At 38.9% G+C, this 20,688-nt stretch overlaps 1 protein-coding gene and 1 long non-coding RNA gene across 16 annotated transcripts in view; one reads left to right on the top strand and one right to left on the bottom strand.

Moving 5' to 3' along the window:
* Positions 1–16: 16 nt before the first annotated feature.
* Positions 17–20,688, top strand: part of mapk10 (mitogen-activated protein kinase 10) — a 31,665-nt gene continuing 10,993 nt past the window's right edge. For 4 of the 15 annotated variants that reach the window (XM_034897143.1, XM_034897150.1, XM_034897151.1 and 1 more), the window contains exons 1-8: positions 908–1,225; positions 10,601–10,672; positions 12,022–12,191; positions 16,325–16,454; positions 16,921–16,979; positions 17,441–17,579; positions 17,848–18,013; positions 18,980–19,051. In XM_034897143.1, coding sequence (XP_034753034.1) covers positions 1,151–1,225; positions 10,601–10,672; positions 12,022–12,191; positions 16,325–16,454; positions 16,921–16,979; positions 17,441–17,579; positions 17,848–18,013; positions 18,980–19,051 — 883 coding nt within the window. In that variant the 5' untranslated portion in view covers positions 908–1,150. Of the gene's footprint in view, positions 263–904; positions 1,226–10,600; positions 10,699–12,021; positions 12,192–16,324; positions 16,455–16,920; positions 16,980–17,440; positions 17,580–17,847; positions 18,014–18,979; positions 19,052–20,688 lie in introns of those variants that run through there. The other 11 variants (XM_034897140.1, XM_034897147.1, XM_034897148.1 and 8 more) reach the window with 8 other exon arrangements.
* Positions 1,707–20,587, bottom strand: LOC117959825. The gene is made up of 4 exons (XR_004660009.1): positions 20,485–20,587; positions 16,836–16,842; positions 9,839–9,842; positions 1,707–1,718 (listed from the first exon to the last, which is right to left on the bottom strand). It is a non-coding gene; the product is annotated as an uncharacterized LOC117959825 (long non-coding RNA).

Raw genomic sequence — 20,688 nt, 5'->3', positions numbered from 1 at the left:
CCCCCCCCCCCCCTCCTCCCCTTCTCTGCTATCGTTGGTCCACAATGGTACAGCCAGCATCAGCAAACCTCGGTTCCGTCCATCCCTGCTTCTTTTCTTTCCTCATCGTCTTGTTTTGAGTATTTGTTTCTCCTCACCTCTTCGCCATCTTTATGCAAGTTTAAAGTCAGCTTTTAGCTATGGTCACCGCAATGTTTCTAATCGGGATGTTTTGAAAAAGGACTGTCACCGGACTGGGATCGTCATCAGCTGGCACGGAATGGTAAGGCCGGGTGGGTTTGTTTTATGTGGATGCGATGCTTGCACCCTAGCTGCCTCCAGGGTGGAGTGATGAATATTGATCGGAAGGGAAGGTTAATGAAGTCCACTAGCGATGCCTCGCTGGGAAAGAGACAGCGACACACAAACGAAAAAAATGAACCCCATCTTGATACATTCACCACGGTGTTGTTTTATAACAACTAGCAGCACTGTGCGGGGATTTCATTATGGCGTTAGACCTGACCTGACGAATTGTTGTCCATCCACACAGGCATCCTACAATAGACTTATATCACAGAGCTGTATCATTAGTTTGTCCCTTAATGGAGGTTAATAATAACATCACATATTAGGCTCTTATCCAGGCTGCTTCTCTTTGTTATTTAATAATCTGACTCTGAAATATGCACCATTTGTGTCTGTGAACCATATCCAAATACTTGGACTGCATGGTCTTAGGGTGAATAAACACTGTTATGAAGAACGTTATGCTTTTTTATTAAAAATGCAGGGGTGGTGCAAATGGACGATACTCTTCAAAACACAAGGATTACATGGGCTTCATACTGTAGGGCTTACAGCAGAGTTTGTCCCTCCTCCCCCTCAGAAGTCAGCTGCGCACCTTGTGCATTATGCAGGCCGTCACTACTTCATCAGGAATATGGGACCAGCCTCAGATCCACCATAAGTGCTAGAAAAGCAGATGTTCTCAGGCAAACAGTTGGAATGAATGGTGATTTATTGATTAATATACATATTTTGTTTTCTCAGTGGTGGTTTTTAAAATACTGGCGCCTTGAATGTGTGAGTGGTACTAATTAAGGGAAGGTGAAGGTAATTTCTGGAGGCTTTGTCATTAACACTGAACTCATAACGCAGAGGGGATGGTATGTTGTCCACCCTAATGTGGGTTATATTCTGTGCACGACACATTGGATTAAAAAAGACGCAGCCACAGAGGAAGGTAATTTATTTTCATTGGTTTTGGGCATTCTTCTGCACATGGAAAGCCATTTCATTTCACTATGAACCCACCTTGCCTGTTATGCTGTTTGCACAGGTACAAGTACAGGGAGTGTGTTGCATCAACTGAGCTTTCTTGCTTCTGTATTTGTGAGCACAAACAACAGATATGGTTATTTGACTTTTATTTTTAACTTTCTCTTTCTTTTGGTATACTTGTTTTATGCATGCCCGTGGTGATGGACTAAATACAGGTGTTCTCCTGTGCCGTCAGTGAAGGTTTAAAGGAGTCACAACAAACTCTAAACGTACAGGACAGAAGAGAGAGAGAGAGGTTTCAGCGCTGTGACCTTGGGTGATGAATTATTTAGGAGCAGGCTTCCATGCTTGTGAAAGTGCTGCAGGGAACACGCTTAACAATTAAACAAAGCTTTTACTGGTGTCTCTGCAGTGGCTGAAGAGAGTGATTTAATAGATAACTATGATCACATTACCTCTCTTCATTCTCATCCTCCTCATCATCATCATCATCATTATCACCACATCATCAGCATCATCCTCATCAGCTTGTGGCAAATCACGAATAGTATTTTAATATTTCTGCTGAAATGCTAAAGTAGCTCCAGTTAATCAAACACTATGTTTTATTTGGTAGCCACTGCAGGTCTCCACAAAATGATATTTGGTCATATAGTATTTTAGGTAGGCAGCTTGTTTATCCAAGGGCGAATCATCAATAGAAATAGTCAACAGCAGAGCAATGTTATCTTGCAGTAGATTATTCTTGCATTTTGATTACATTTTGGTTTTGCAGATTTCAGGCCATTGGTGTACTAATCCCTTGTTGTGTAACAAAATAAAGCAATGTATTAAGACAAGATAACGGTAGGGTTGCAAACTAAGGAAACAGGGCAACAACTAACGATTATACTAACTATTAATTAAACAGCTGATTATTTTTCTGGATAATTGATTATCTGTTTGGTCTGTTCATGTATATGGAATAGTTAAAATGTCCAACAGATGTATTGTTTTGTCAAACCAACAGACCAAAACCCCAAAATATTCAATTTACATTTAAGAAGCTGACATTATAGGAAATGTTGGGAATTTTTACTTAAAAGAAAAAGACATTAACAACTAATTGTTTATTATAAATTGTTTCCAACTAATATTTTTTATTATTATTAGCTAATCATTGAAGGAAATGGCTTAACTAGAGTGAAGTGGTTGAAAGAATAGCCTACAGGATTTGCATGAATTCTGGTGTTCCGGTAGTCCCTGGATGATGGTAACAGAACAGGTCAGCATCTTAATTTCAACTAAAGGAATTAGAAACATCCATACCAGCATGATCTATCATATCATGCTTTCAAGAGAAAAGAGCGCAACCGACAACAACAACAAAAGACAAATAATGAAATACCAGTCCAGTTTTCATGCTAGCTGCTGAGGTTTAAAGAGGCTGAATGTGAGACGTTCCAACACAATTCTCGCTGACAATCAATTACTTAAATGTCCTCATCAGTCTTATCGGGGCCATTCTGCCATGGTTCTCATGATTATATGGAAGGTCACAGGTGTCATTAGAAGAGTTAACAGTTGTGTCATGATACAAAACCAAACAAGGAGGGAAAAAAGAAGATAGACATCTAATTTGGTTGAGAAAAAGGAAGTTTGAGAGAAGTAAATGTATGTGTGGGGTGAGGAGAATCAGCACCACCTTTTTGAGGGAATAACAACATCTTAAATATGATTGTGCTTGCATGAGCAGGAGTTAGTTTCTCACCATCCCTGTTATAATGTTTGGTTCATATTATTAAGCCAACATAGATATTACAAGAAGAAACAGTGACACAATATTATAAATTCTTATGCAATTGAGTTTAACATACCCCGCTTGACGTCGATCAAAATGAGCTTCTTAATGCTTTTATGATTGTGACTGCTGGCATTAAAATGCACATAATTATTATAACTGTAAGGGACAAATAATGTTTTATCTGACTGTATTTAAAGCTGATAGCTTTGGGTGGGGAAATACAGTCTTGTTCTAATAAATAAAATGAAATTATTGCTGCACGAAAGTTGATTCCCTGAGGCTGTTGCATTGCTTCCCACTACAGGCCAGACCAACAGGGAAATGTGCCTGCAGAGTGAGATGCACAGTTACATAATTGAATTTGATCTGACAAATATGCAGCTTTTATTTTGCTTTTATTTGTTCAGCAGATAGCTGAGTGCAATACTTTAAGCTGTGTTAGATTGTGTCCCAATCTGCTTGCAGCACATCTGTGAAGAGACTTAAGAGTCACCAAGGGTCGGGCATTGAGGCAACGCAGAGGCCATCAAAGGATTTTAGAGAGGGTAGTAATTCCAGGCTAAATACAATGCAGAAAAACAGCCTTGTATCACCAAACATTCCTCATTTAAGATTGGTGTCATTAAACACTGCTTAAGCTAAAGGCAAATTCATAATCCAGTTTGTCGTGAGTATGCACATATAAGTCCTCTCATCGGTGTATCACGAATATGAATGCATCATGTAAAAGATGTGGCAAAGCATATCAAAGGATGGACATACTTTTGCAGCAGTGCTCTATTTCAGAAAACAGTCTCTACTGCAACCACGGCATCAGGATAGCTCTGTGATCATGTCAAATGAAATAGTTCTAACTTGTTATGTGTTATCAACATATTTAGTAGGTTGTTTTACAAAAGGCACAGTGGTTTCAGTAAAATGCTTTGGCCTTTTTCCTTTACCTAATGAATTTCAGATTCTGTAAGAAAAGCTGTAAATCTGTTGAATGTGCTCATGCACCTGTCAAAGCTGCATGTGTTGCTACCATGCGGCTTATCGGAAAAGTGCAGAGTGAGCTTTTTTTCAGGTAACATGTCTGTTGTTTACTATGAGTGAATCAAGGAATGTGAGTGAGACAACAAACACAAACATGGACAGATAGTACACATGTTTTTAGCTGTATAGAAAGAAATCAATAAGATTTCAGGACAACATTCAGATTCGCAGTATGTAGATGAGCTTGGGAGCCGGTGCTGTCTTCTTTTCCTGGCTGTATCTGCAGTTTGAAGTGCTTCCCTTCCCCTCCCCTGAGCCCAAATAGGAGGCTGTACTGCGTTTGGCTCCGGCTGCACAGTAAAGGCAAGGCAAGGCATACTGCAGGAGAGGCTGAGGCTGCTGAACCAAGCACTCACAATGGAGCTCCGAGGGAGGGGGAGGGGAGACGGTAGCAGCAAGGCTGGGAGCCTGGGAGCAGGAATGGTTGGAGCGAGGGAGGGACAAAAGAAAGGCAGGAAAAGGGAGAACGCAGGCTCTCATCAGTGTTGAGGATGGAGGGAAGAATGACAACTATAGATGGAGGATGTGGTGGTGCGACATTCACAAAACGCATGACAGAGGGAAGACGAGTGGTGGGAGGAGAGAAAACAAAGATGGATACCACAGGAAACAATAACACTGGTGTTCAGGCCAGTAATCCTCTGGTTCTAAAGCAGTCAATCAACCTATTTAATGCAGATATAAAACATTGTCTATAACTCACCTTAAATCCTAGCACACACAAATATGACTTGGCTTTCTGTATACAATACTGTGGGCTATGCTGAGTCAGAAACATTCTGTAAAATGGGATGTTCCTGTTTTTTCAGGAATTTATATAAAATGTTTTCATGGGATATTTCACTACCAGTGTTTCTATGAAATTAACTACTAGTCGAACACACCTTTCCGTCACAAGAATTTGCCTATGGAATGTGAAAGCTTCACTTCTTCAACAAGTAATGAAATGGACTCTCTTGACACACTACAATAATTATCTCATATTCTGTCATTAAATAATAGTGTGCAGGTGTTAAACCCAGATGAATGGGCTGATACTCCTGCTTTGCCAAAGCTGAAAAAACCCACACCAATGCTGTAAGCATTTTATGCCAGCTGTTATAAATAGATTGAACATTCATAATTTGCACCAATCCATATAACATGTTAGTCTTATTTTTTTTTTATGTCATTGTGTTTACCACATTCACAGAACCCCAACTTTTTAGGCTAGCACACCTAGCTATGTAAAATCTTTAAATGGGTGGTTTGAATTTTATTGTAGGGTCTGTTGCTTCTGATGTTGTCATGTTGTGGTTGATCTAACTTGTCACACATGGCGTGTTCTGTTTAATCACCAACAAACTTTTTTTTCTCCAAACATTTTAATCATCCCAGAAATATTGCATGTTTATAACTGACAACATGAATTTTAGCTCCATTCTATGTATGCACAATAGACCCACAATAGACTCAGTGGTTTGCCTGACTGGAACACTTAAACTCCTAGAAGTCAAAATATCTGCTTTGAAAATAGGCTACAGCAGGCACCTGTCTCTAGGACGCCTAAATGGAATGCAGCCATTGTTAATGTGATTAGTTACATCTGTGCTTGATAGGTCTTTTGATAATGCTGCATTCACATCAATCTTCAGACCATAAATACAAGCTGAGTGGGTGAAACCGTTCATGTTGGCCTTTGAGACGGAGATATCGGGAATTTCTGACAGCAACAATATCTCCTCCTTGGCACAAGGAACGGAAGAGTCAACAAACTGCTGGCAATATGGTTGCAAGGCCACCAACCCTGGCGGTTACTGAATAAATACATCATATTCAATAGTAACAATAATATAATCAAGTCAGCTATTTAATAACACAAAAGTAACTAATGTAAGCAATTTGTCTGGTGTGAGTATGTGAAAGCAGCATAAACTGTAAGTAGTGCATACTACATACAATACGTGCAATATATAATAGTATCTCAATCATTGTCCTCCAACTATCTAATCAGAGGGTCACATGCACCTTTGTTGCAAAGGCATGCGCTGTAAACTTGCAGGTGAAACAAAAAACAAAAAACCCACAGTAGATCGTGCTGGGATTAAGAGCAACTGCTGTACAACTGGACCCAGTATGCAGTGTGATCATTGGTTTGCCTGAGGCATTGTTGTTGCCCATGAGAGCGCATGTAACAGAATGCCCAGGATCCACCAAAGACCAGCCACAACTGCAGAACACACACACACACACACACACACACACACTCACAAACACACACACACACACACACACACACACACACACACACACACACACACACACACACACCAGCACAAATCAGCATCATCGTGGCTATGCAGCACTAGAGATAAATGGTCTACTGTGTCAGTATTATGCAGTAGCCCCTTCAAGACAATTGAAAGCACTGCTCTCGCCTTTTCTGTTTCATTCTTTAGTTTTTTAGTTCTTTTTTACAGTAATAACAGTCCTCTCATCGGTGTAACAGACCCAACCTTTTGTAATTGTGCAACACATTTGTGTCTGAAAGGGTTTGCGTGAGAGAGAGACTATGAGTGTGTTGCTTTGGCACAGCCTCTTAGTTATTTCTTAAACAGGTTTTAATTTGAGATCACAAGCTGGTATATTCAGAATACACTATGAGACATGAAGAAGGGAACGCAGCTGACTGACTGCTACAAATTGGCAATTTTTTTTAAATCTATAGAACTCCTGTACATCCTGCGGGAACACTGATGCAACACCAAGCAACGCTCTTGAGTAAGCGTCAGGAGCTGTGTACATGAGGGGGAAACTTTTAAGAAATTGCAGTTGATGTTCACCTCATGCAAAAGTTATTTGACGGCAGGATATTCCCCTGATTTCTTTCTCTGAAGATCAAGCCACAATGTCATCTTTCTTTTCTTTTGAATAGGGCTGGAAACGGAAATTCAATACTATTTGAGTACCAAACAAATTGTGTCGGTGGAACCAAGTTATCAAACAAGTACGGAATGTTGAAAATGTGGCTACTTTTTTTAAATAAATAGCACAAAAAAATGGATTTATTCATTATTGCCTAAATGTAATTAGCTGGCACTTAAACCAATACAAAGCTATAGTTTACAATAGAGTTTCCAAGCAATTGCAACAATGCAGTAGCACTGACAAGACCTGTGAAGTTAGGAAAACTTAGATAAGCGGTAGATCAGCTTTAGTTTTGTCACAGCTTCAACTATTAGTTTTACACTGATTCTGACCTACCACACCCTCTGCTACTAACGCAGCCTCACCACTAAACACTCAACTCCCAGTCTTTGACAGTCCATCACAGTGTTAATGGCAGGACTTCCGAAGTCTACTGTACATGCTCAGCTGAAATATGTTTATAAACATAGCAAACCATGCTCATAGTTTGCATGTTTAGGTAGTTTGTTAAGTTTATTGAAAATTTATGTGAATTGTAAATAATTTCTTGTACCACCTGCTTCGAATAAACTGGACTATACAAAACAAATTCAACCTCTCAATCACCTGGCATTAGCTGGTCCTGATGGGGCATATAGCAGTTACAATGATTTATGGGAATTTTAAGGAATGGTGATGAGTGTAGTGTTTGCTATAAGCAGAGCAGCTCCTTAACCTTGACCACTATCAGCAGATTCTGGTCAGTGGGTTGAACAAACAAGCACAGGATCTGCTGTCAGTTGCACAAAGGGAAAACATAACTGTAGTATGATTTGATTAGTCATTTTTGTCACATTTTCGTGATTAAACGTTTCCGATAATTACATCAATTAATTCGTTGTTGTTTTTTAACAGTATGACATTCCCCGCTTCCTGACTTATTGTTAGTGTGTACATTTTCGAAACCGACAGCAGCAAGGTAAATTGTTTATAGTCTTCATCCAGTTGAGATGCAGCAAAGTTTTACGGTTCAGCTCCCCTATTTAAAGGTCAAACCTTTACTGTTTGACATCTCATCGGAAATAATCTACCACATACTAGTGAGTCTGAAAGACCCAGTCCAAATTGGCAGAAATTGTCAAAATATAAAAAAACTCTGAAACTTTGTTTCATATAAATGTACAAAAATGATTAAACGAACATTTGGATGAACATTTGGAATTACTTCTGATGGTTTGATTCTTTCTTTAATTAACATAAAAACAGTACAATTCAGACACCAAATGTGTAAGTTACAATTTAGCAACATTATGACCGATTTCCTAATTTGTTTAGGTGTTTTACAGGGATATAATCAGACTGTATTGTGAAATAAAGAGAAAACCACAAACCAAATATGTTTGTCCGGTGGAGGTGTATGAACTATAGTGCTAACTAGTTTGCCCACCCAGCCTAACATAATCTTTAGAGATGATCCTGGTGATGCTTGAATTATTAAAGTGTGCTGCTGGATCACAAAACATTTTGGCCAAGTGAGAGGTTTAATATGTTGTGTAGACAGATGGCTAAAGATTAAAGCGGCAGAGATGTAGCTGGCTAGGTGGCAGGGTTTATTTCAGTGTTGATCTGTTAGATTAATCGCAAATATTGTGCTAGTTAATGTGGTGGCAGGGATGTTTGTCATGTTACACATGCAACATACAGCTCTGATGGGAAATTACAACATTGGTTTGATGGATTGCAAATTCTGGATATGGACGCACTAAAAAATCACATCTTTAACCTTTTCTTATAACCTTTCCTATCCCTGTGCATCATGTCTCACATTCTACATACCTGTTTACTCTCATTTCAGTCTTTATATAATTATTATTGTTCTAGTCATACAGCCACTTTAGTGAATCCGAATCTTCCAATAGCTTGGAATATGGTAACAGTGGTAGAGAAAAAGCTTGGCCCAAATGGGCCAAATCAGAAATCCCACACACACTTTGTATCCCACATCACTTTTTTAACGCTGCCCTGCTCCCTTTGGATTTAGCAGACACTAAAGCCTTACCTGTGACATTATTAAAGGACTGGTGGAGCTAAGTGATACGTTTCTGTCCCATAAGTTCTAGATTTACCTCCTGAGAGCAAATTGCAAACCCATATCCTTTCAACTGCTTTTCTAGGTTTTGTGAGAGATGCCAAACCATTTGGGGACATTTGCCGGTGGTTAATTACCACCCGACCACTCTTGCTAGGCCAATTAAAATCACTTTTTTTAATACTTTCAGGGCCTACATAAACATCACATATCAATTTATTCAGAGATGATTAGCACACCGGGAAAACCCTTGAAGCCAGAGTCATTGTGAGCGATAACTGCAGCCCATCTAGCTCCTGCTTAATGTGAGTGTCATTGTTGTTCTCTAATGCAATCTTTTGAACTGAACTGCCAACAAAAAAGCGTCAGAAAATTTGCAAATCTACATTTAATCCAAATTGACTCACTAGCTGCTCTTTCACAGCTTTGCCAACACTTGCCATACTACTTTTTATGCAAATGCAATGTCTGGTGGTACAAGCGCTTTGAAATCTTGCTTTGTGTGCGATAGCAGTATTACATTAAATATAACTTAATAAAACTGCATGCAGTTCTTCTCCATGTCTAAATAAACTCACATGTCCCCCGAAGGTTGAAGGGGTTAATGAGTTTAGCGTCCAAGTGAAAAAGTGTGAGTCTGGAAAAGTGCTTACAATGTCAAAGAGGAGGACAGGAGAAATGTATATTATTTTGGCTGTTGACTGAACTCTATTTATATGTATTTGTGGTAATAAGATTAAAATCATTCACTAATTTAGGGAGTTGCGCAACCCAAATGTCACAGATCTCATTACTTGAATTAACACTTTGAAAGGGATACATGTTAAAGCTTTCTGTTTTTTTTTTTTAAAGGAATAGTTCTACATTTCTTTAAACAAGCGTATTGCCTTTGATGCTGAGAATTAGATGAGAAGATCAAAATCCCTTTCATATCTATATGCTGAATATGAAGCTGCAGCTTAGCTTAGCATAAGATACGTAAAAGAAAATGAAGAAAAAGGATACGGAAAGTAGTGACATGTTGACATCATGTTATGATATCAGCTTATCTGCAGGTAAAGAGGAGTATGAGGAGGGGAAATATTAAGCTTCAGCTTACCAGGAAGTTATCAACAAACATGACCATATTTTCTTTCCCTCCTTGATGGCGCCAAATGTATTCAGGTCTTTTTTTTTACCCAAGTCAAAAGAGCATCTTTAAACACACAGACTTTGGTCATTGTAGCCATGCTATATCATACTCTGATGAAGAATTGATTACATTAGTGAGACGACTTGTTTTTCTCACTCTTATTGACACTGATGGGGACAGAGTAGAGAGAACACAGCAGTGAGTTCAATTCCACACCAGGAGAGGTTGTAAGCACCACGGCCACAACAAATATTCCTTCACTGTGCACAATACGTCTTTACTCAGAAAAACTTTGAACAAAACTGCTGTAATGTAAACGATCTGTGATGTGTTGCAGGGGATTCAGGATGGATCCAGATGTAGATGAATGTACACACATTGACTCTGTTTCTCCTCTGTTTGTGTCTTCCAGGTATTTATGAGCAGACATTTCTTATATAACTGCAGCCAACCCATCCTGGATGTAAAGATAGCGTTTTGTCAGGTGTGTGTTCCTTACAGGTAAAAAAGGTAGGGCACTCATTCACTTCCCTGTCCCCTTCATTTCTCTATATGTTGTGGTGTTGTTGTGTCTCTGTATGTAAAAAGAAAAAGAAAACTTCAGAACAGCTTTACTTAAAAGACATTTCATCTAAAGAAGAAATATATTAAGGAGCATAATCCTGTTAAAGTGAATCTCAAAATGGGTTCCACTTGTGATTAGGAGCTCTAGTGGACGTTTCTTTTTTCAGAAGGTAAAGAGTTTGGAGCCTTGCGTTTATAATTAATTTCATGCAAAGCTAAAAATAATTCAGGTAGACCTGATTTTCCTCTAAGTTCAACACCTCGAGTGTTTATCTGACACTGAGACCTCAACTTAAGACAAAACAGAGAAGTGGCTTACTAACTGAAGCGTGATCGCCCGTCTCCTCTTGAGTTGTGACAGTGGAAACGAAGACTTCCATCCGTCATTTCATAAACTGTATAGTACATACCACAAGTCTGCGTGTGTAAGGACTGCGTGGTGTGCTACAGGCTATTCCGCTGTAGCTCAAATTATTAGCATGTTTTTCATGGGATGTCTGCGTTACACATGCATGCGTAATGTGTGATGTTTAAATGCCACCATAGATGGGCATACAGTAAAGGCTGCAGACCACTGTAGTCAAATAATCAGATCACAGGTTTGGTTGACTTGCTATGAATTTTAATGTATTACATCATATATATACATTTTTCATGGCGTCTGTGGGAAATGTTTCAAACTTGTTCCCCTCAGTGCTGTGTTATAATTACCCAGTCTGTAATTACCTGATATTTTTGTAGTTTGTTTGTTTGACTGCTCTGCCCAAGTAATTATAGCCTGATTATTATTGTGTGCACAGTCATAAAAAAATAATGTCTTTAGTTTTGTGAATACAGCAAAGACATTAGTAGCACTAACACCATTACATGTCTATTATAAGGTTTACCTTTCTGCATGGAGACAGTGTAAGTGTAAACTCACTGTATGTCCTGTCCTATTTATTCTACCTTCCCAGTTTGACCTTTTATCCCGTAACACACACCTATTTGTTGTTTGGAAAAATACCAAAATATATTCATTAAATGCAGGAAAGGAATCGATAATAGGCAATGGCAGCAACTAAATAGATATTGACTGTTGTAACTGGTTTATTGATGGTTGATGATTTACCAATACTCACTTCACAAAATAAAATGTACGATATGAATTTTAATGTTATTGTACAAATCGATGTTTCCCGTCTAGAGGTTTTATTGGTAAGAAAACACATTCATCTTCTGCATCATCACAAACATCTTGAGTCTTTCTGTTGTGTTTGTCCCGTGTAGGGTTTTGGAAAACAAGTGGATGTGTCATATATCGCCAAACATTACAACATGAGCAAAAGCAAAGTGGACAACCAGTTCTACAGTGTGGAAGTGGGAGACTCCACCTTCACAGTTTTAAAACGTTACCAGAATTTAAAGGCCATCGGCTCTGGAGCTCAGGGAATTGTCTGGTAGGTACTCAGCTGTGTGTTTCTTTTTTACCTTGTTTTATATCATGTCATGCTATTTGATGTGTTTTTTAATGTAGCATTTAATGTTTGAGTACCTAATATGCCTATTAGTTTTTTTTCTAATTGTATTTTAGTTTATTTTTTGGGGAGATTATTAAGGGAGAAGAATCTCTGCTTATTGTTTTGACTGTTGCATGAGTGAAGGACTACAAAATGTGATTTAGGAAATTGTATGAAGTTTCCATGATTGATTTGGCAATGCAAAAGTCATGTTCCCAGTTCTCCTGAAACAGTGATGTGTTTCCATTTTGCCTGACCAAACATAACATCTGAGAGCACAGCATGCAGCATGACTCATATTTGCAGAATTGTTGTGATGAACAACATGAAAGAGAATGAATCAGCTCAATGTAAAATTGTGAATGTAGAAATCTGTTTACTTATTTCTTTAAGGGATCATTTTAGGATAGAGGTGCCTTTGATAAAGCTGTATAATAATAGTTTCTGAAGCTGGTGAACAGGTATATTTTAGATCACAATTAGTTAAGAGAAACACAAATTATGTTTAACTATGTCAGCTTCAATTATTTCTGTGAATTTACTTGTAATTAACACATTAAAAATAAATGTACTGACTAGGCTTTAGCTAAACCAAAAAGTCATGAAGTAGTCATGTGTTTGTTTCCCCAAAACAAATTCAGGAAAATGGCAGTAATTCAGTGGTTAAAGAAAGATGGAAAGAATCTCTCTCTGGTGGTTTTGGTAAATTTCGATTGTGACTAACTGACTGGCTGACATTTTGAAGCAGAGCACCTAAACACACCTTATGAACTGATTAAAAAGTGATATATTTATTTTATACTAGAATTTAAAGGGTTAGAAGGGTAAATAATAAATAAGCCAACAAGAAAATTAAAGTAAAAATGAAAGATTATTGCTGCTACTACTTTAAAAAAGTGTCAAAATATCAGTAGTGTTTCTCTGATAAATATCAAAAATATACTCAGTATATTGAAAATTAACTAACAATTGCAATCTCTATATTTAGTAGATTTTTGGCATTAGCTAGTTCAGTTCATTAGTAGCTCAATCTGTGCGGACCGGAGAGTTGCCGGTTCAAGTCCCAAGTATAAAGTTCGGACAGGAAGCTGGATAGATACCTCCTGGGCACTGCAGTAGATACCTCCTGGGCACTGCAGTTGCACCCAAAGTCACTGAACCCAAAACTGCTTAGGGCGCCATCTTGTGAGGCAGCCCCCTTGCTCTGACATCTCTACATAATGTATGTGTTTTTGTGTGCATGTGTGTGTGTGTGTGTGTGAATATTAAGGATTGTTAAAGTTAACATTAAGTATTAAATGTGGAGTGCATGGCCGCTTATAGACTCATCTCCTCTCCTGTCATGAGCTGATGACATATCTTTTGTGAAGAATATGGATGTGTAAACTGTAAGGGAAGAACAGGATGGGCACCTACACGAGTCCTTAATCCGGATTGCAGCGAGAGCTTGTATTCATTGTAATTCATCTCACGCCTGCCATGTCAGAATGCAGTGGTGCCGCTGCCAAGGCTCCACTTAAAGCAATGCATCTTACAGTCGTTGTCAAAAGACCAAGCAAATATAAGTTATATTTATGGTAATGCAGTGTCACTGTGGTCATATCCCTGACTCAGAGACGCCACCATGGGATGAGCCAAGTTGACATGCTTTATATCTACGTTTCTTATGTAGTGTTTAAAGAATCACTGGCTCTCAAGACTCTAAACCCCCTTCCCCTCCGTTCGCCCTTTTTTCATAGTGCTTTCTTTTTTTCCCATGCCCTCAGAACCTTCTCTCCTTATGCTCCAAAGCAATTTTGTGCATTTGCAAAGGAGCTTGGGCAGGCTATAACTGCTAATGCTGGAATTGTGCCCATTTGAAGGATATTGTAGAGATAGATGGCAGGGAGAGAGTGCAAATCTAATTTAACCTGATCTTCTGTGTGCTGCTTAGGTCTGCCCACAGCTGTCATCTGTGACATTACCCGGATCAAAACTTATAAAACCCTAAAAGACTAGAGATCAAACAGGACACACTATGGAAATAGTCGTATTTAGATGTTAACAAGCACATCAACAGCACACGACAAGCCAACCATGACATGTGAATTTATGTTGGAAGAATGATTTTGTCTTAATGGGATGATAAAATGATTAGAGTGCCTTGCTTACTGTGCATTATCATCAGGTATCAGGTGTTACTAGGTAAACATTGGGCTGATTTTGGTCAGAGTAGAATTCCTTTCCACCAACAGTTATAACATACATGCGCCCACAACAGCTTGCATGTAAATTACAATACACATTTAAAAAAGGAAGTTATCCAAAACGTTATAAACAGTGAGTGCAGTAATTATTCATTCTGCTTTTCTTATGCATTGAGAAGTGTCTTGCCCCTGTAAGGCCTGAGAAGATGTTAATGAGGAAACACTTGTATTACCGGCCGGCTCAGACTCACTCCGCCAATGTCGTCGGCCACCAACACCCCAATCTGTACACATTTCTGCCCTTATGACTTGTGTGCTTGGTCATGATAAGCTTTCAGAAGCATCTTAGAAGGGATGAAGGCTTTAAGTAGTGTAGCTTATCATGACATCATCTTTCACTCACCAGAAAAGTGATCACAGGCTTAAATCCCTATTGGAATCAATGCTTTTATGAAAAGCTCCACTGTTTCCATGGTCACACATCATCCCTGGCCTGCAGTCTCAAGAGAAATGACGAGCCAGTTGTATCCCACCCAGCTATACACAAACCCACACACAGTGTCATTTTGATTATGGCTGCAGTAAGCCTGCATACAGCATTGAAACTCAATTTCTAGCATATTTTAGGGAGAGTTTATCAGAAAAGGCGCATTCTCAGATATACTGTAGCTGAGAATGTGATGTGCATGGCATCTTTATGGCTGTATTTTCCCGTCTAGATACTGCTTTTCATTGAAAACTAACATAAATCTACAAACAAACAAAACATTCTTAGGGTTGGGATTGTGTTGAGTAAGCAAATAACTCACGCTGCCGTAATGACCTCCAAAATAGTTTGAGCCACAATGTAAAAAAGAAAACATTTACATTTACAGTTCCCCCTCTATTACCCTTCATAACGCTATTTGTTGTTGTTTATAAAACAACAACACCAAGCATGTGTCATGACTCGGGAATTTGAGGACCCAAAAGCACAGAGCATGCAGGATAAAGTTTGAGCTTGAGGATTTATTAAGCAAAAAAAAAAACAACACAGTTTACACCAACTAAAGGGGACCTGAACGCAGCAGGCAAAAACCTACTTCTGAAAAACAACACAATGATCTGGCACAAGACCAGGGAAGCACAAAGCCTAAATACCAAAATAAAACAGGAAACAGATCACACTATTAAGTATAATTCTGTTAATGGATATGGGACAAGTCCGTGTTTATAGTAGGCTGTAGCATCTGAATGGTTACATTTGGAATTAAAGGAATAGTTTGACATTTTGGGAAAAGGTTGGAGAGACAGTGATGCTATCTGTATGTTACGGAGATGAACTAAACCACATTGAATTTACTGCTATGTTGCTTTGAAACAAACTCAACCAGATTTTATTGGATGATTTCTTTAAACCAGTTCCACGGTTAGCTTGATGACAATCAAGTGACTTCCTGGAGTGTTGTGCTGCATTCATGCAATGTCAGCAGAATGGGAAGAACAGGAGAACCGACTCGGTAGTAGTCAAACAGTATTTCAATTTGGTTGCCCCCACGGCTAGCTTGTAGTCACATCATTTAGGTTAAATCCGCTTTTATTTGCTAACTCTTTCTTTAATTGCTGAAGAAATGCTAATGCTATTTTCCTGTTAACATTCACACTGAACGATTTCATTGTTTTCTTGTTACTGAGAAGATCATACCCTTGGAGAAAAATGTTTTCAGATAACATCATGACTTTAAAACATCTGTTGTCTTTTCCTATGAGTGTTTGCTTTGTTGGATATTTTGTTGTGACCAATGGCATTCAGGGTGGATTGTCACAGCATTGTGCAAAGTGATTCATCCGGCCATGAATACTAACAAAAATGTTACCATTGATATCTACGTTTTTTTTGGTCTGCAGTGCGGGCTATGATGCTGTCCTGGACAGAAATGTAGCCATCAAGAAGCTGAGCAGACCCTTCCAGAACCAGACCCATGCCAAGAGGGCATACCGGGAGTTGGTGCTCATGAAATGTGTCAATCACAAAAATGTAAGTGATTGAGCTGAGGTGTGACAGGAGGGAATGCAGGAAGAATAAAACTGTATCCATTCTCAGAATGAAGCAAAGTTTTGAACTATTCCCCATTCAGTGTCTATTTTTAGTTCTTGACAAATCCCTTCTCTACAAAAAGGAGACGAGCCACGGCAAAATTGTGACTGTGCTAAATTCGATGCCTCGAGAAATGTACCGAACTGGCAGGAGAGTGAAACAGAGAACACTTCAAGGCATGAATGCAATCTCCAGTGCCGCAGTTCGAGCTCCATTCGTGTTCTCCGTCTCTTTGTTTCTCTCCTCCATGTTTTTTGACACTTTTTTGTTCCAACCCACTTGTTCGGTTTACTCAGCAGTGTCATTCACCAGGGTCATTACCATCTCCCTGTCCCTTGCCGTAACTTAGTGTATATTTACTGTGACTGCTAGATGTTGATCCTCTCCCTGCTCTTCTCTCTTTCAGATTATTAGTTTATTAAATGTCTTCACACCACAGAAATCATTAGAGGAATTCCAGGATGTGTGAGTATACTAAATCCTTTCTTGCATAATTACATTTCCATGAAAATTAATGATTTAGCCCACACAACAGGAAAAGAGAAGTTACTTCAAATGACAGCAGGGAAAGTAGGGAACTGATTCTGTTCTGAATTGTATGCTTATAACTCCTTCACACCTGCAGTTGTAAGAACACAACTGCTGTAGTCAGTGTCGTCAGTGAAGAACTGTAGGTGTAACTCAAGACTGCCGAAAGTATCCTGCTGAGACTGAATGATAAATGAGAGTGCATTCACATTTAGAAATAGGTACAAACTACTGTAGCGGGACTCATGTGTCTTGGTTGTACCTATTTCAAGTGGTAGAGGAATGCTTAGTTCAGGATGACCACTGAAAGCTGTAGTTTTCAAATTACTTTAGTAAACAGCTAACTCATCAAATACTAGTCTGTCAACCACTCACAGGTTAATAAAACCTTTTCTCAGGTACCTAGTGATGGAGCTGATGGATGCCAACTTGTGCCAGGTGATTCAGATGGAACTTGACCATGAGAGAATGTCCTACCTGCTCTACCAGATGCTGTGTGGTATCAAACATCTGCACTCAGCCGGAATTATTCACAGGGTAGGAAAGCAAGACCTCTCAATTTTCACTGTTTACAGTTGCAGGTAACTCTGATCCAAATTGCACTAACACAAGCAGGTATTGACATGGAAAGTTTTGAGAGTATATATACTGTAAATATGTACTACATATATGTCAATTCTCCTTTTTTAACTCATAGCCAATTTTCATGTCAAATAGCAGAAATCATTGAAACCTGTCAACAGAAAAGATGGTTTGTAAATCCCATAAATGTAGATTCTCACACCAGTCCTTTTCACATCTCCAGGATCTCAAACCAAGCAATATAGTGGTGAAGTCAGACTGCACCCTGAAAATCCTGGACTTTGGTCTGGCCAGGACTGCTGGCACCAGCTTCATGATGACCCCTTATGTGGTGACTAGATACTACAGAGCCCCAGAGGTTATCCTGGGCATGGGATACAAAGAGAACGGTGAGAATTTGCCATCATTGATTGTGTTTGATCTTGCATGGATCAAATTGACAAAGAAATTGACAGGACAAAAACGTATTTTATTTGCTCTCTTTATTAATGCAAACAAAAAGTCTAACATCCACTTTTCCACAGTCAAAAAAGAACACACACAGATGGAATAGTGTTTGTATAGCAGTCTTTGCTTAAAGAGTACATCACTAAATGATTTATATGGAGTTATTGTCAGTATCCTCAAAACTGCACTCATTTACTGTCTTGCTGCTGCCGCAAAGAGGAAAAACTGAAGTTAATACAGACTGGGAACCAACAGTTATAAAACTTTTGAAGCAATTGTGTTACAAAGTCATTTTTTAGAGGTAGTTGACAGTATAGCAGCAGCGCGTCTATGTGAGTATGTACGTACCTGCAGTATAATTTGCAGTAAAACACAACGTGAATGAACTTCTGATTGTAGCACAAAAAAGGAGCAGTGTTTTTCTTTTCATGAGCACTAATGATCAGTAAAAAAATAAATATACAGTAAATTTACTCAAATGTTACCCATTAATGACCCCAACCTACTGTATCTGTGAAACAAATATGGTTGAGTCGCACTTTTCAAATGAGCTAAAGTGAATTCAAGTGTTGGCGTTATGAGTCACTGATTAAAAGCCCCCAGAACATCAGACATGTGACTGAATGTCAGGCTAAGCAATGACTCATCATTAGCCATATTCCTCCTGTGGATAGAAGCATGCAGACTTTAAGAATATTCCGCCGCTAATTAGGCACAGCTTTTCGCTCTTTATTTCGCTCTTCTTCTGCTCTATGTTTGTATTTCATTCACGTTCTTCATGCTCCTCACTTATAACTTCTCCCTCACTTGCTTTTCCCAGAAAGCTTGATGTGTCTAACACTAACCTTTGCCTTCCTCTCTTTTTCTTTTGCTCCTTCTCTGTCTTACTGTCACCTCTATGCGTGCAGTGGATATATGGTCCGTGGGGTGCATTATGGGAGAAATGGTGCGCCACAAAATCCTCTTCCCTGGGCGGGACTGTATCCTTGTTATCTGATGGTAACACTATTTTTGTTCATTGGGGTTATGTTTGCTGTGCATAGAAGAAGTTATTTAAAAATCCATTATTCTTTTTTTTTTAAATACAACCTTCCATGTTGGGTTTCACATGTCTGACTCAAGATGAATTCAACGGGTTTTTAAACCACTCTTTGAGTCGAGTTATTTGAGAGATTGGAGTAAATGAAATAGTAGCTACAGGTTTGTCTGCTTTTCACATTGTATTTTGGCCAGTTACATTAACTTGGAGGATCATTCTGGCCTGATGTTCTCTGTATGTTACTGAGGTGAACTAAACCACACTCACATCTGGTTGTCTTTATACCAACAATTTCATCTGATCCTCTTTTTAACATTTTTAATTTATCCTTCAATAACATCATATAATAAGCATTATACAATCTTGTTCTCAAGTCAGTCCACGTGAATCATAAGCTCTATTCGGTTTTATAATATTGGCAAGAGGGAAGTTCTTTCTCTTTGTCTCTTAATAATCAGAGTGATTTTGTCAGTGCTACCTGGATGGTTCTCCTGCAGTGAGGGGGCTGTGATTGCATCCCCAAAAATGAGTTCTTTTAGAATAATGGAGTTAGATAAATAGTCACCGTGCAGAGTTTGTGCATGTGTGCACATGTGAAGTGCATCTGAGGTTGTCAACATATGTGAGTCAGAAACAATTAGTAATCATTTAGTGGATAGATAATGAAGGATTTGTGTTTTCATTTTGAACATGGGTTTAATAGCCGCTTAGATGAACCCTTCTGGTGGTGTGGGGAAGTTAAAAGAGTAAAGGTGTAGACTGAGAAAACGAGAAAGCTGTCATTATGGGTAAGTGTCAATAATAGTATGATGCAAGGTAGAAATAATGTAAATATGTTAAAGGAATTTGGATTTGTCATGGAATTTGTTGACAAATATCACCAGCCTCATTCTGTAAAACTATGATTTTACTACAATGATCAGAGGCAGATAAGCCTTTTGTGTCTGCAGGTGTCTAATACTGTGGTCGCTACATCCCTGAACACGTAGATCCTGAAAGATTAATGCTCTGGAGAACTAGAAAAGCCCTGCAATGAGCTCTGCACCAGCTCTCTCCCTCTCTCTCTGCTCTCACAACAAACTGAAATTCTTATCACATAACACCCCATTCTTTCTTACTGTAGCTCAATGAACAGTAGTCATGCACACCTTTTGTTAATCTTCTGCTTGTTGATCAGTTTCTGGGCTGGTACCCTGCCGTTGCTTATCTTGATTTACTTCATAGACTTTTCGACCTGAAGTATTGACCTGGCTGAAGTTATCGGCACCTTCCTGAGTGTCTCTCAAATGATGATATGGAAGAGCAGTGTGTCTACACAGGTCACAGCACAGTGAGCCTCAGGGTGACTGGGTGTTTGATGCCATTTAGTACAACAGTGTGTTAAATGCATGGTTTGGAGTAATTTCACCCTAGGGTCTTTTGTACCATGACCTCGAGCCAAACACCCCTCCAGAAGCTTTTTTCCCTTGGTCTAATAACGCTACCGACAATAAGACGAATGCTTAGGGACCGTCTACAAACTACAACACTGTAAAGAGATACAACAAAATATATCAAAATATTAATGTATTAATATAT

The sequence above is a fragment of the Etheostoma cragini genome, chromosome 16, assembly GCF_013103735.1.
Source record: "Etheostoma cragini isolate CJK2018 chromosome 16, CSU_Ecrag_1.0, whole genome shotgun sequence".
Taxonomy (NCBI): Eukaryota; Metazoa; Chordata; class Actinopteri; order Perciformes; family Percidae; genus Etheostoma; species Etheostoma cragini.
Note: the sequence above shows the minus strand (reverse complement) of the source record. Positions and strands in the feature narration are given on the sequence as shown.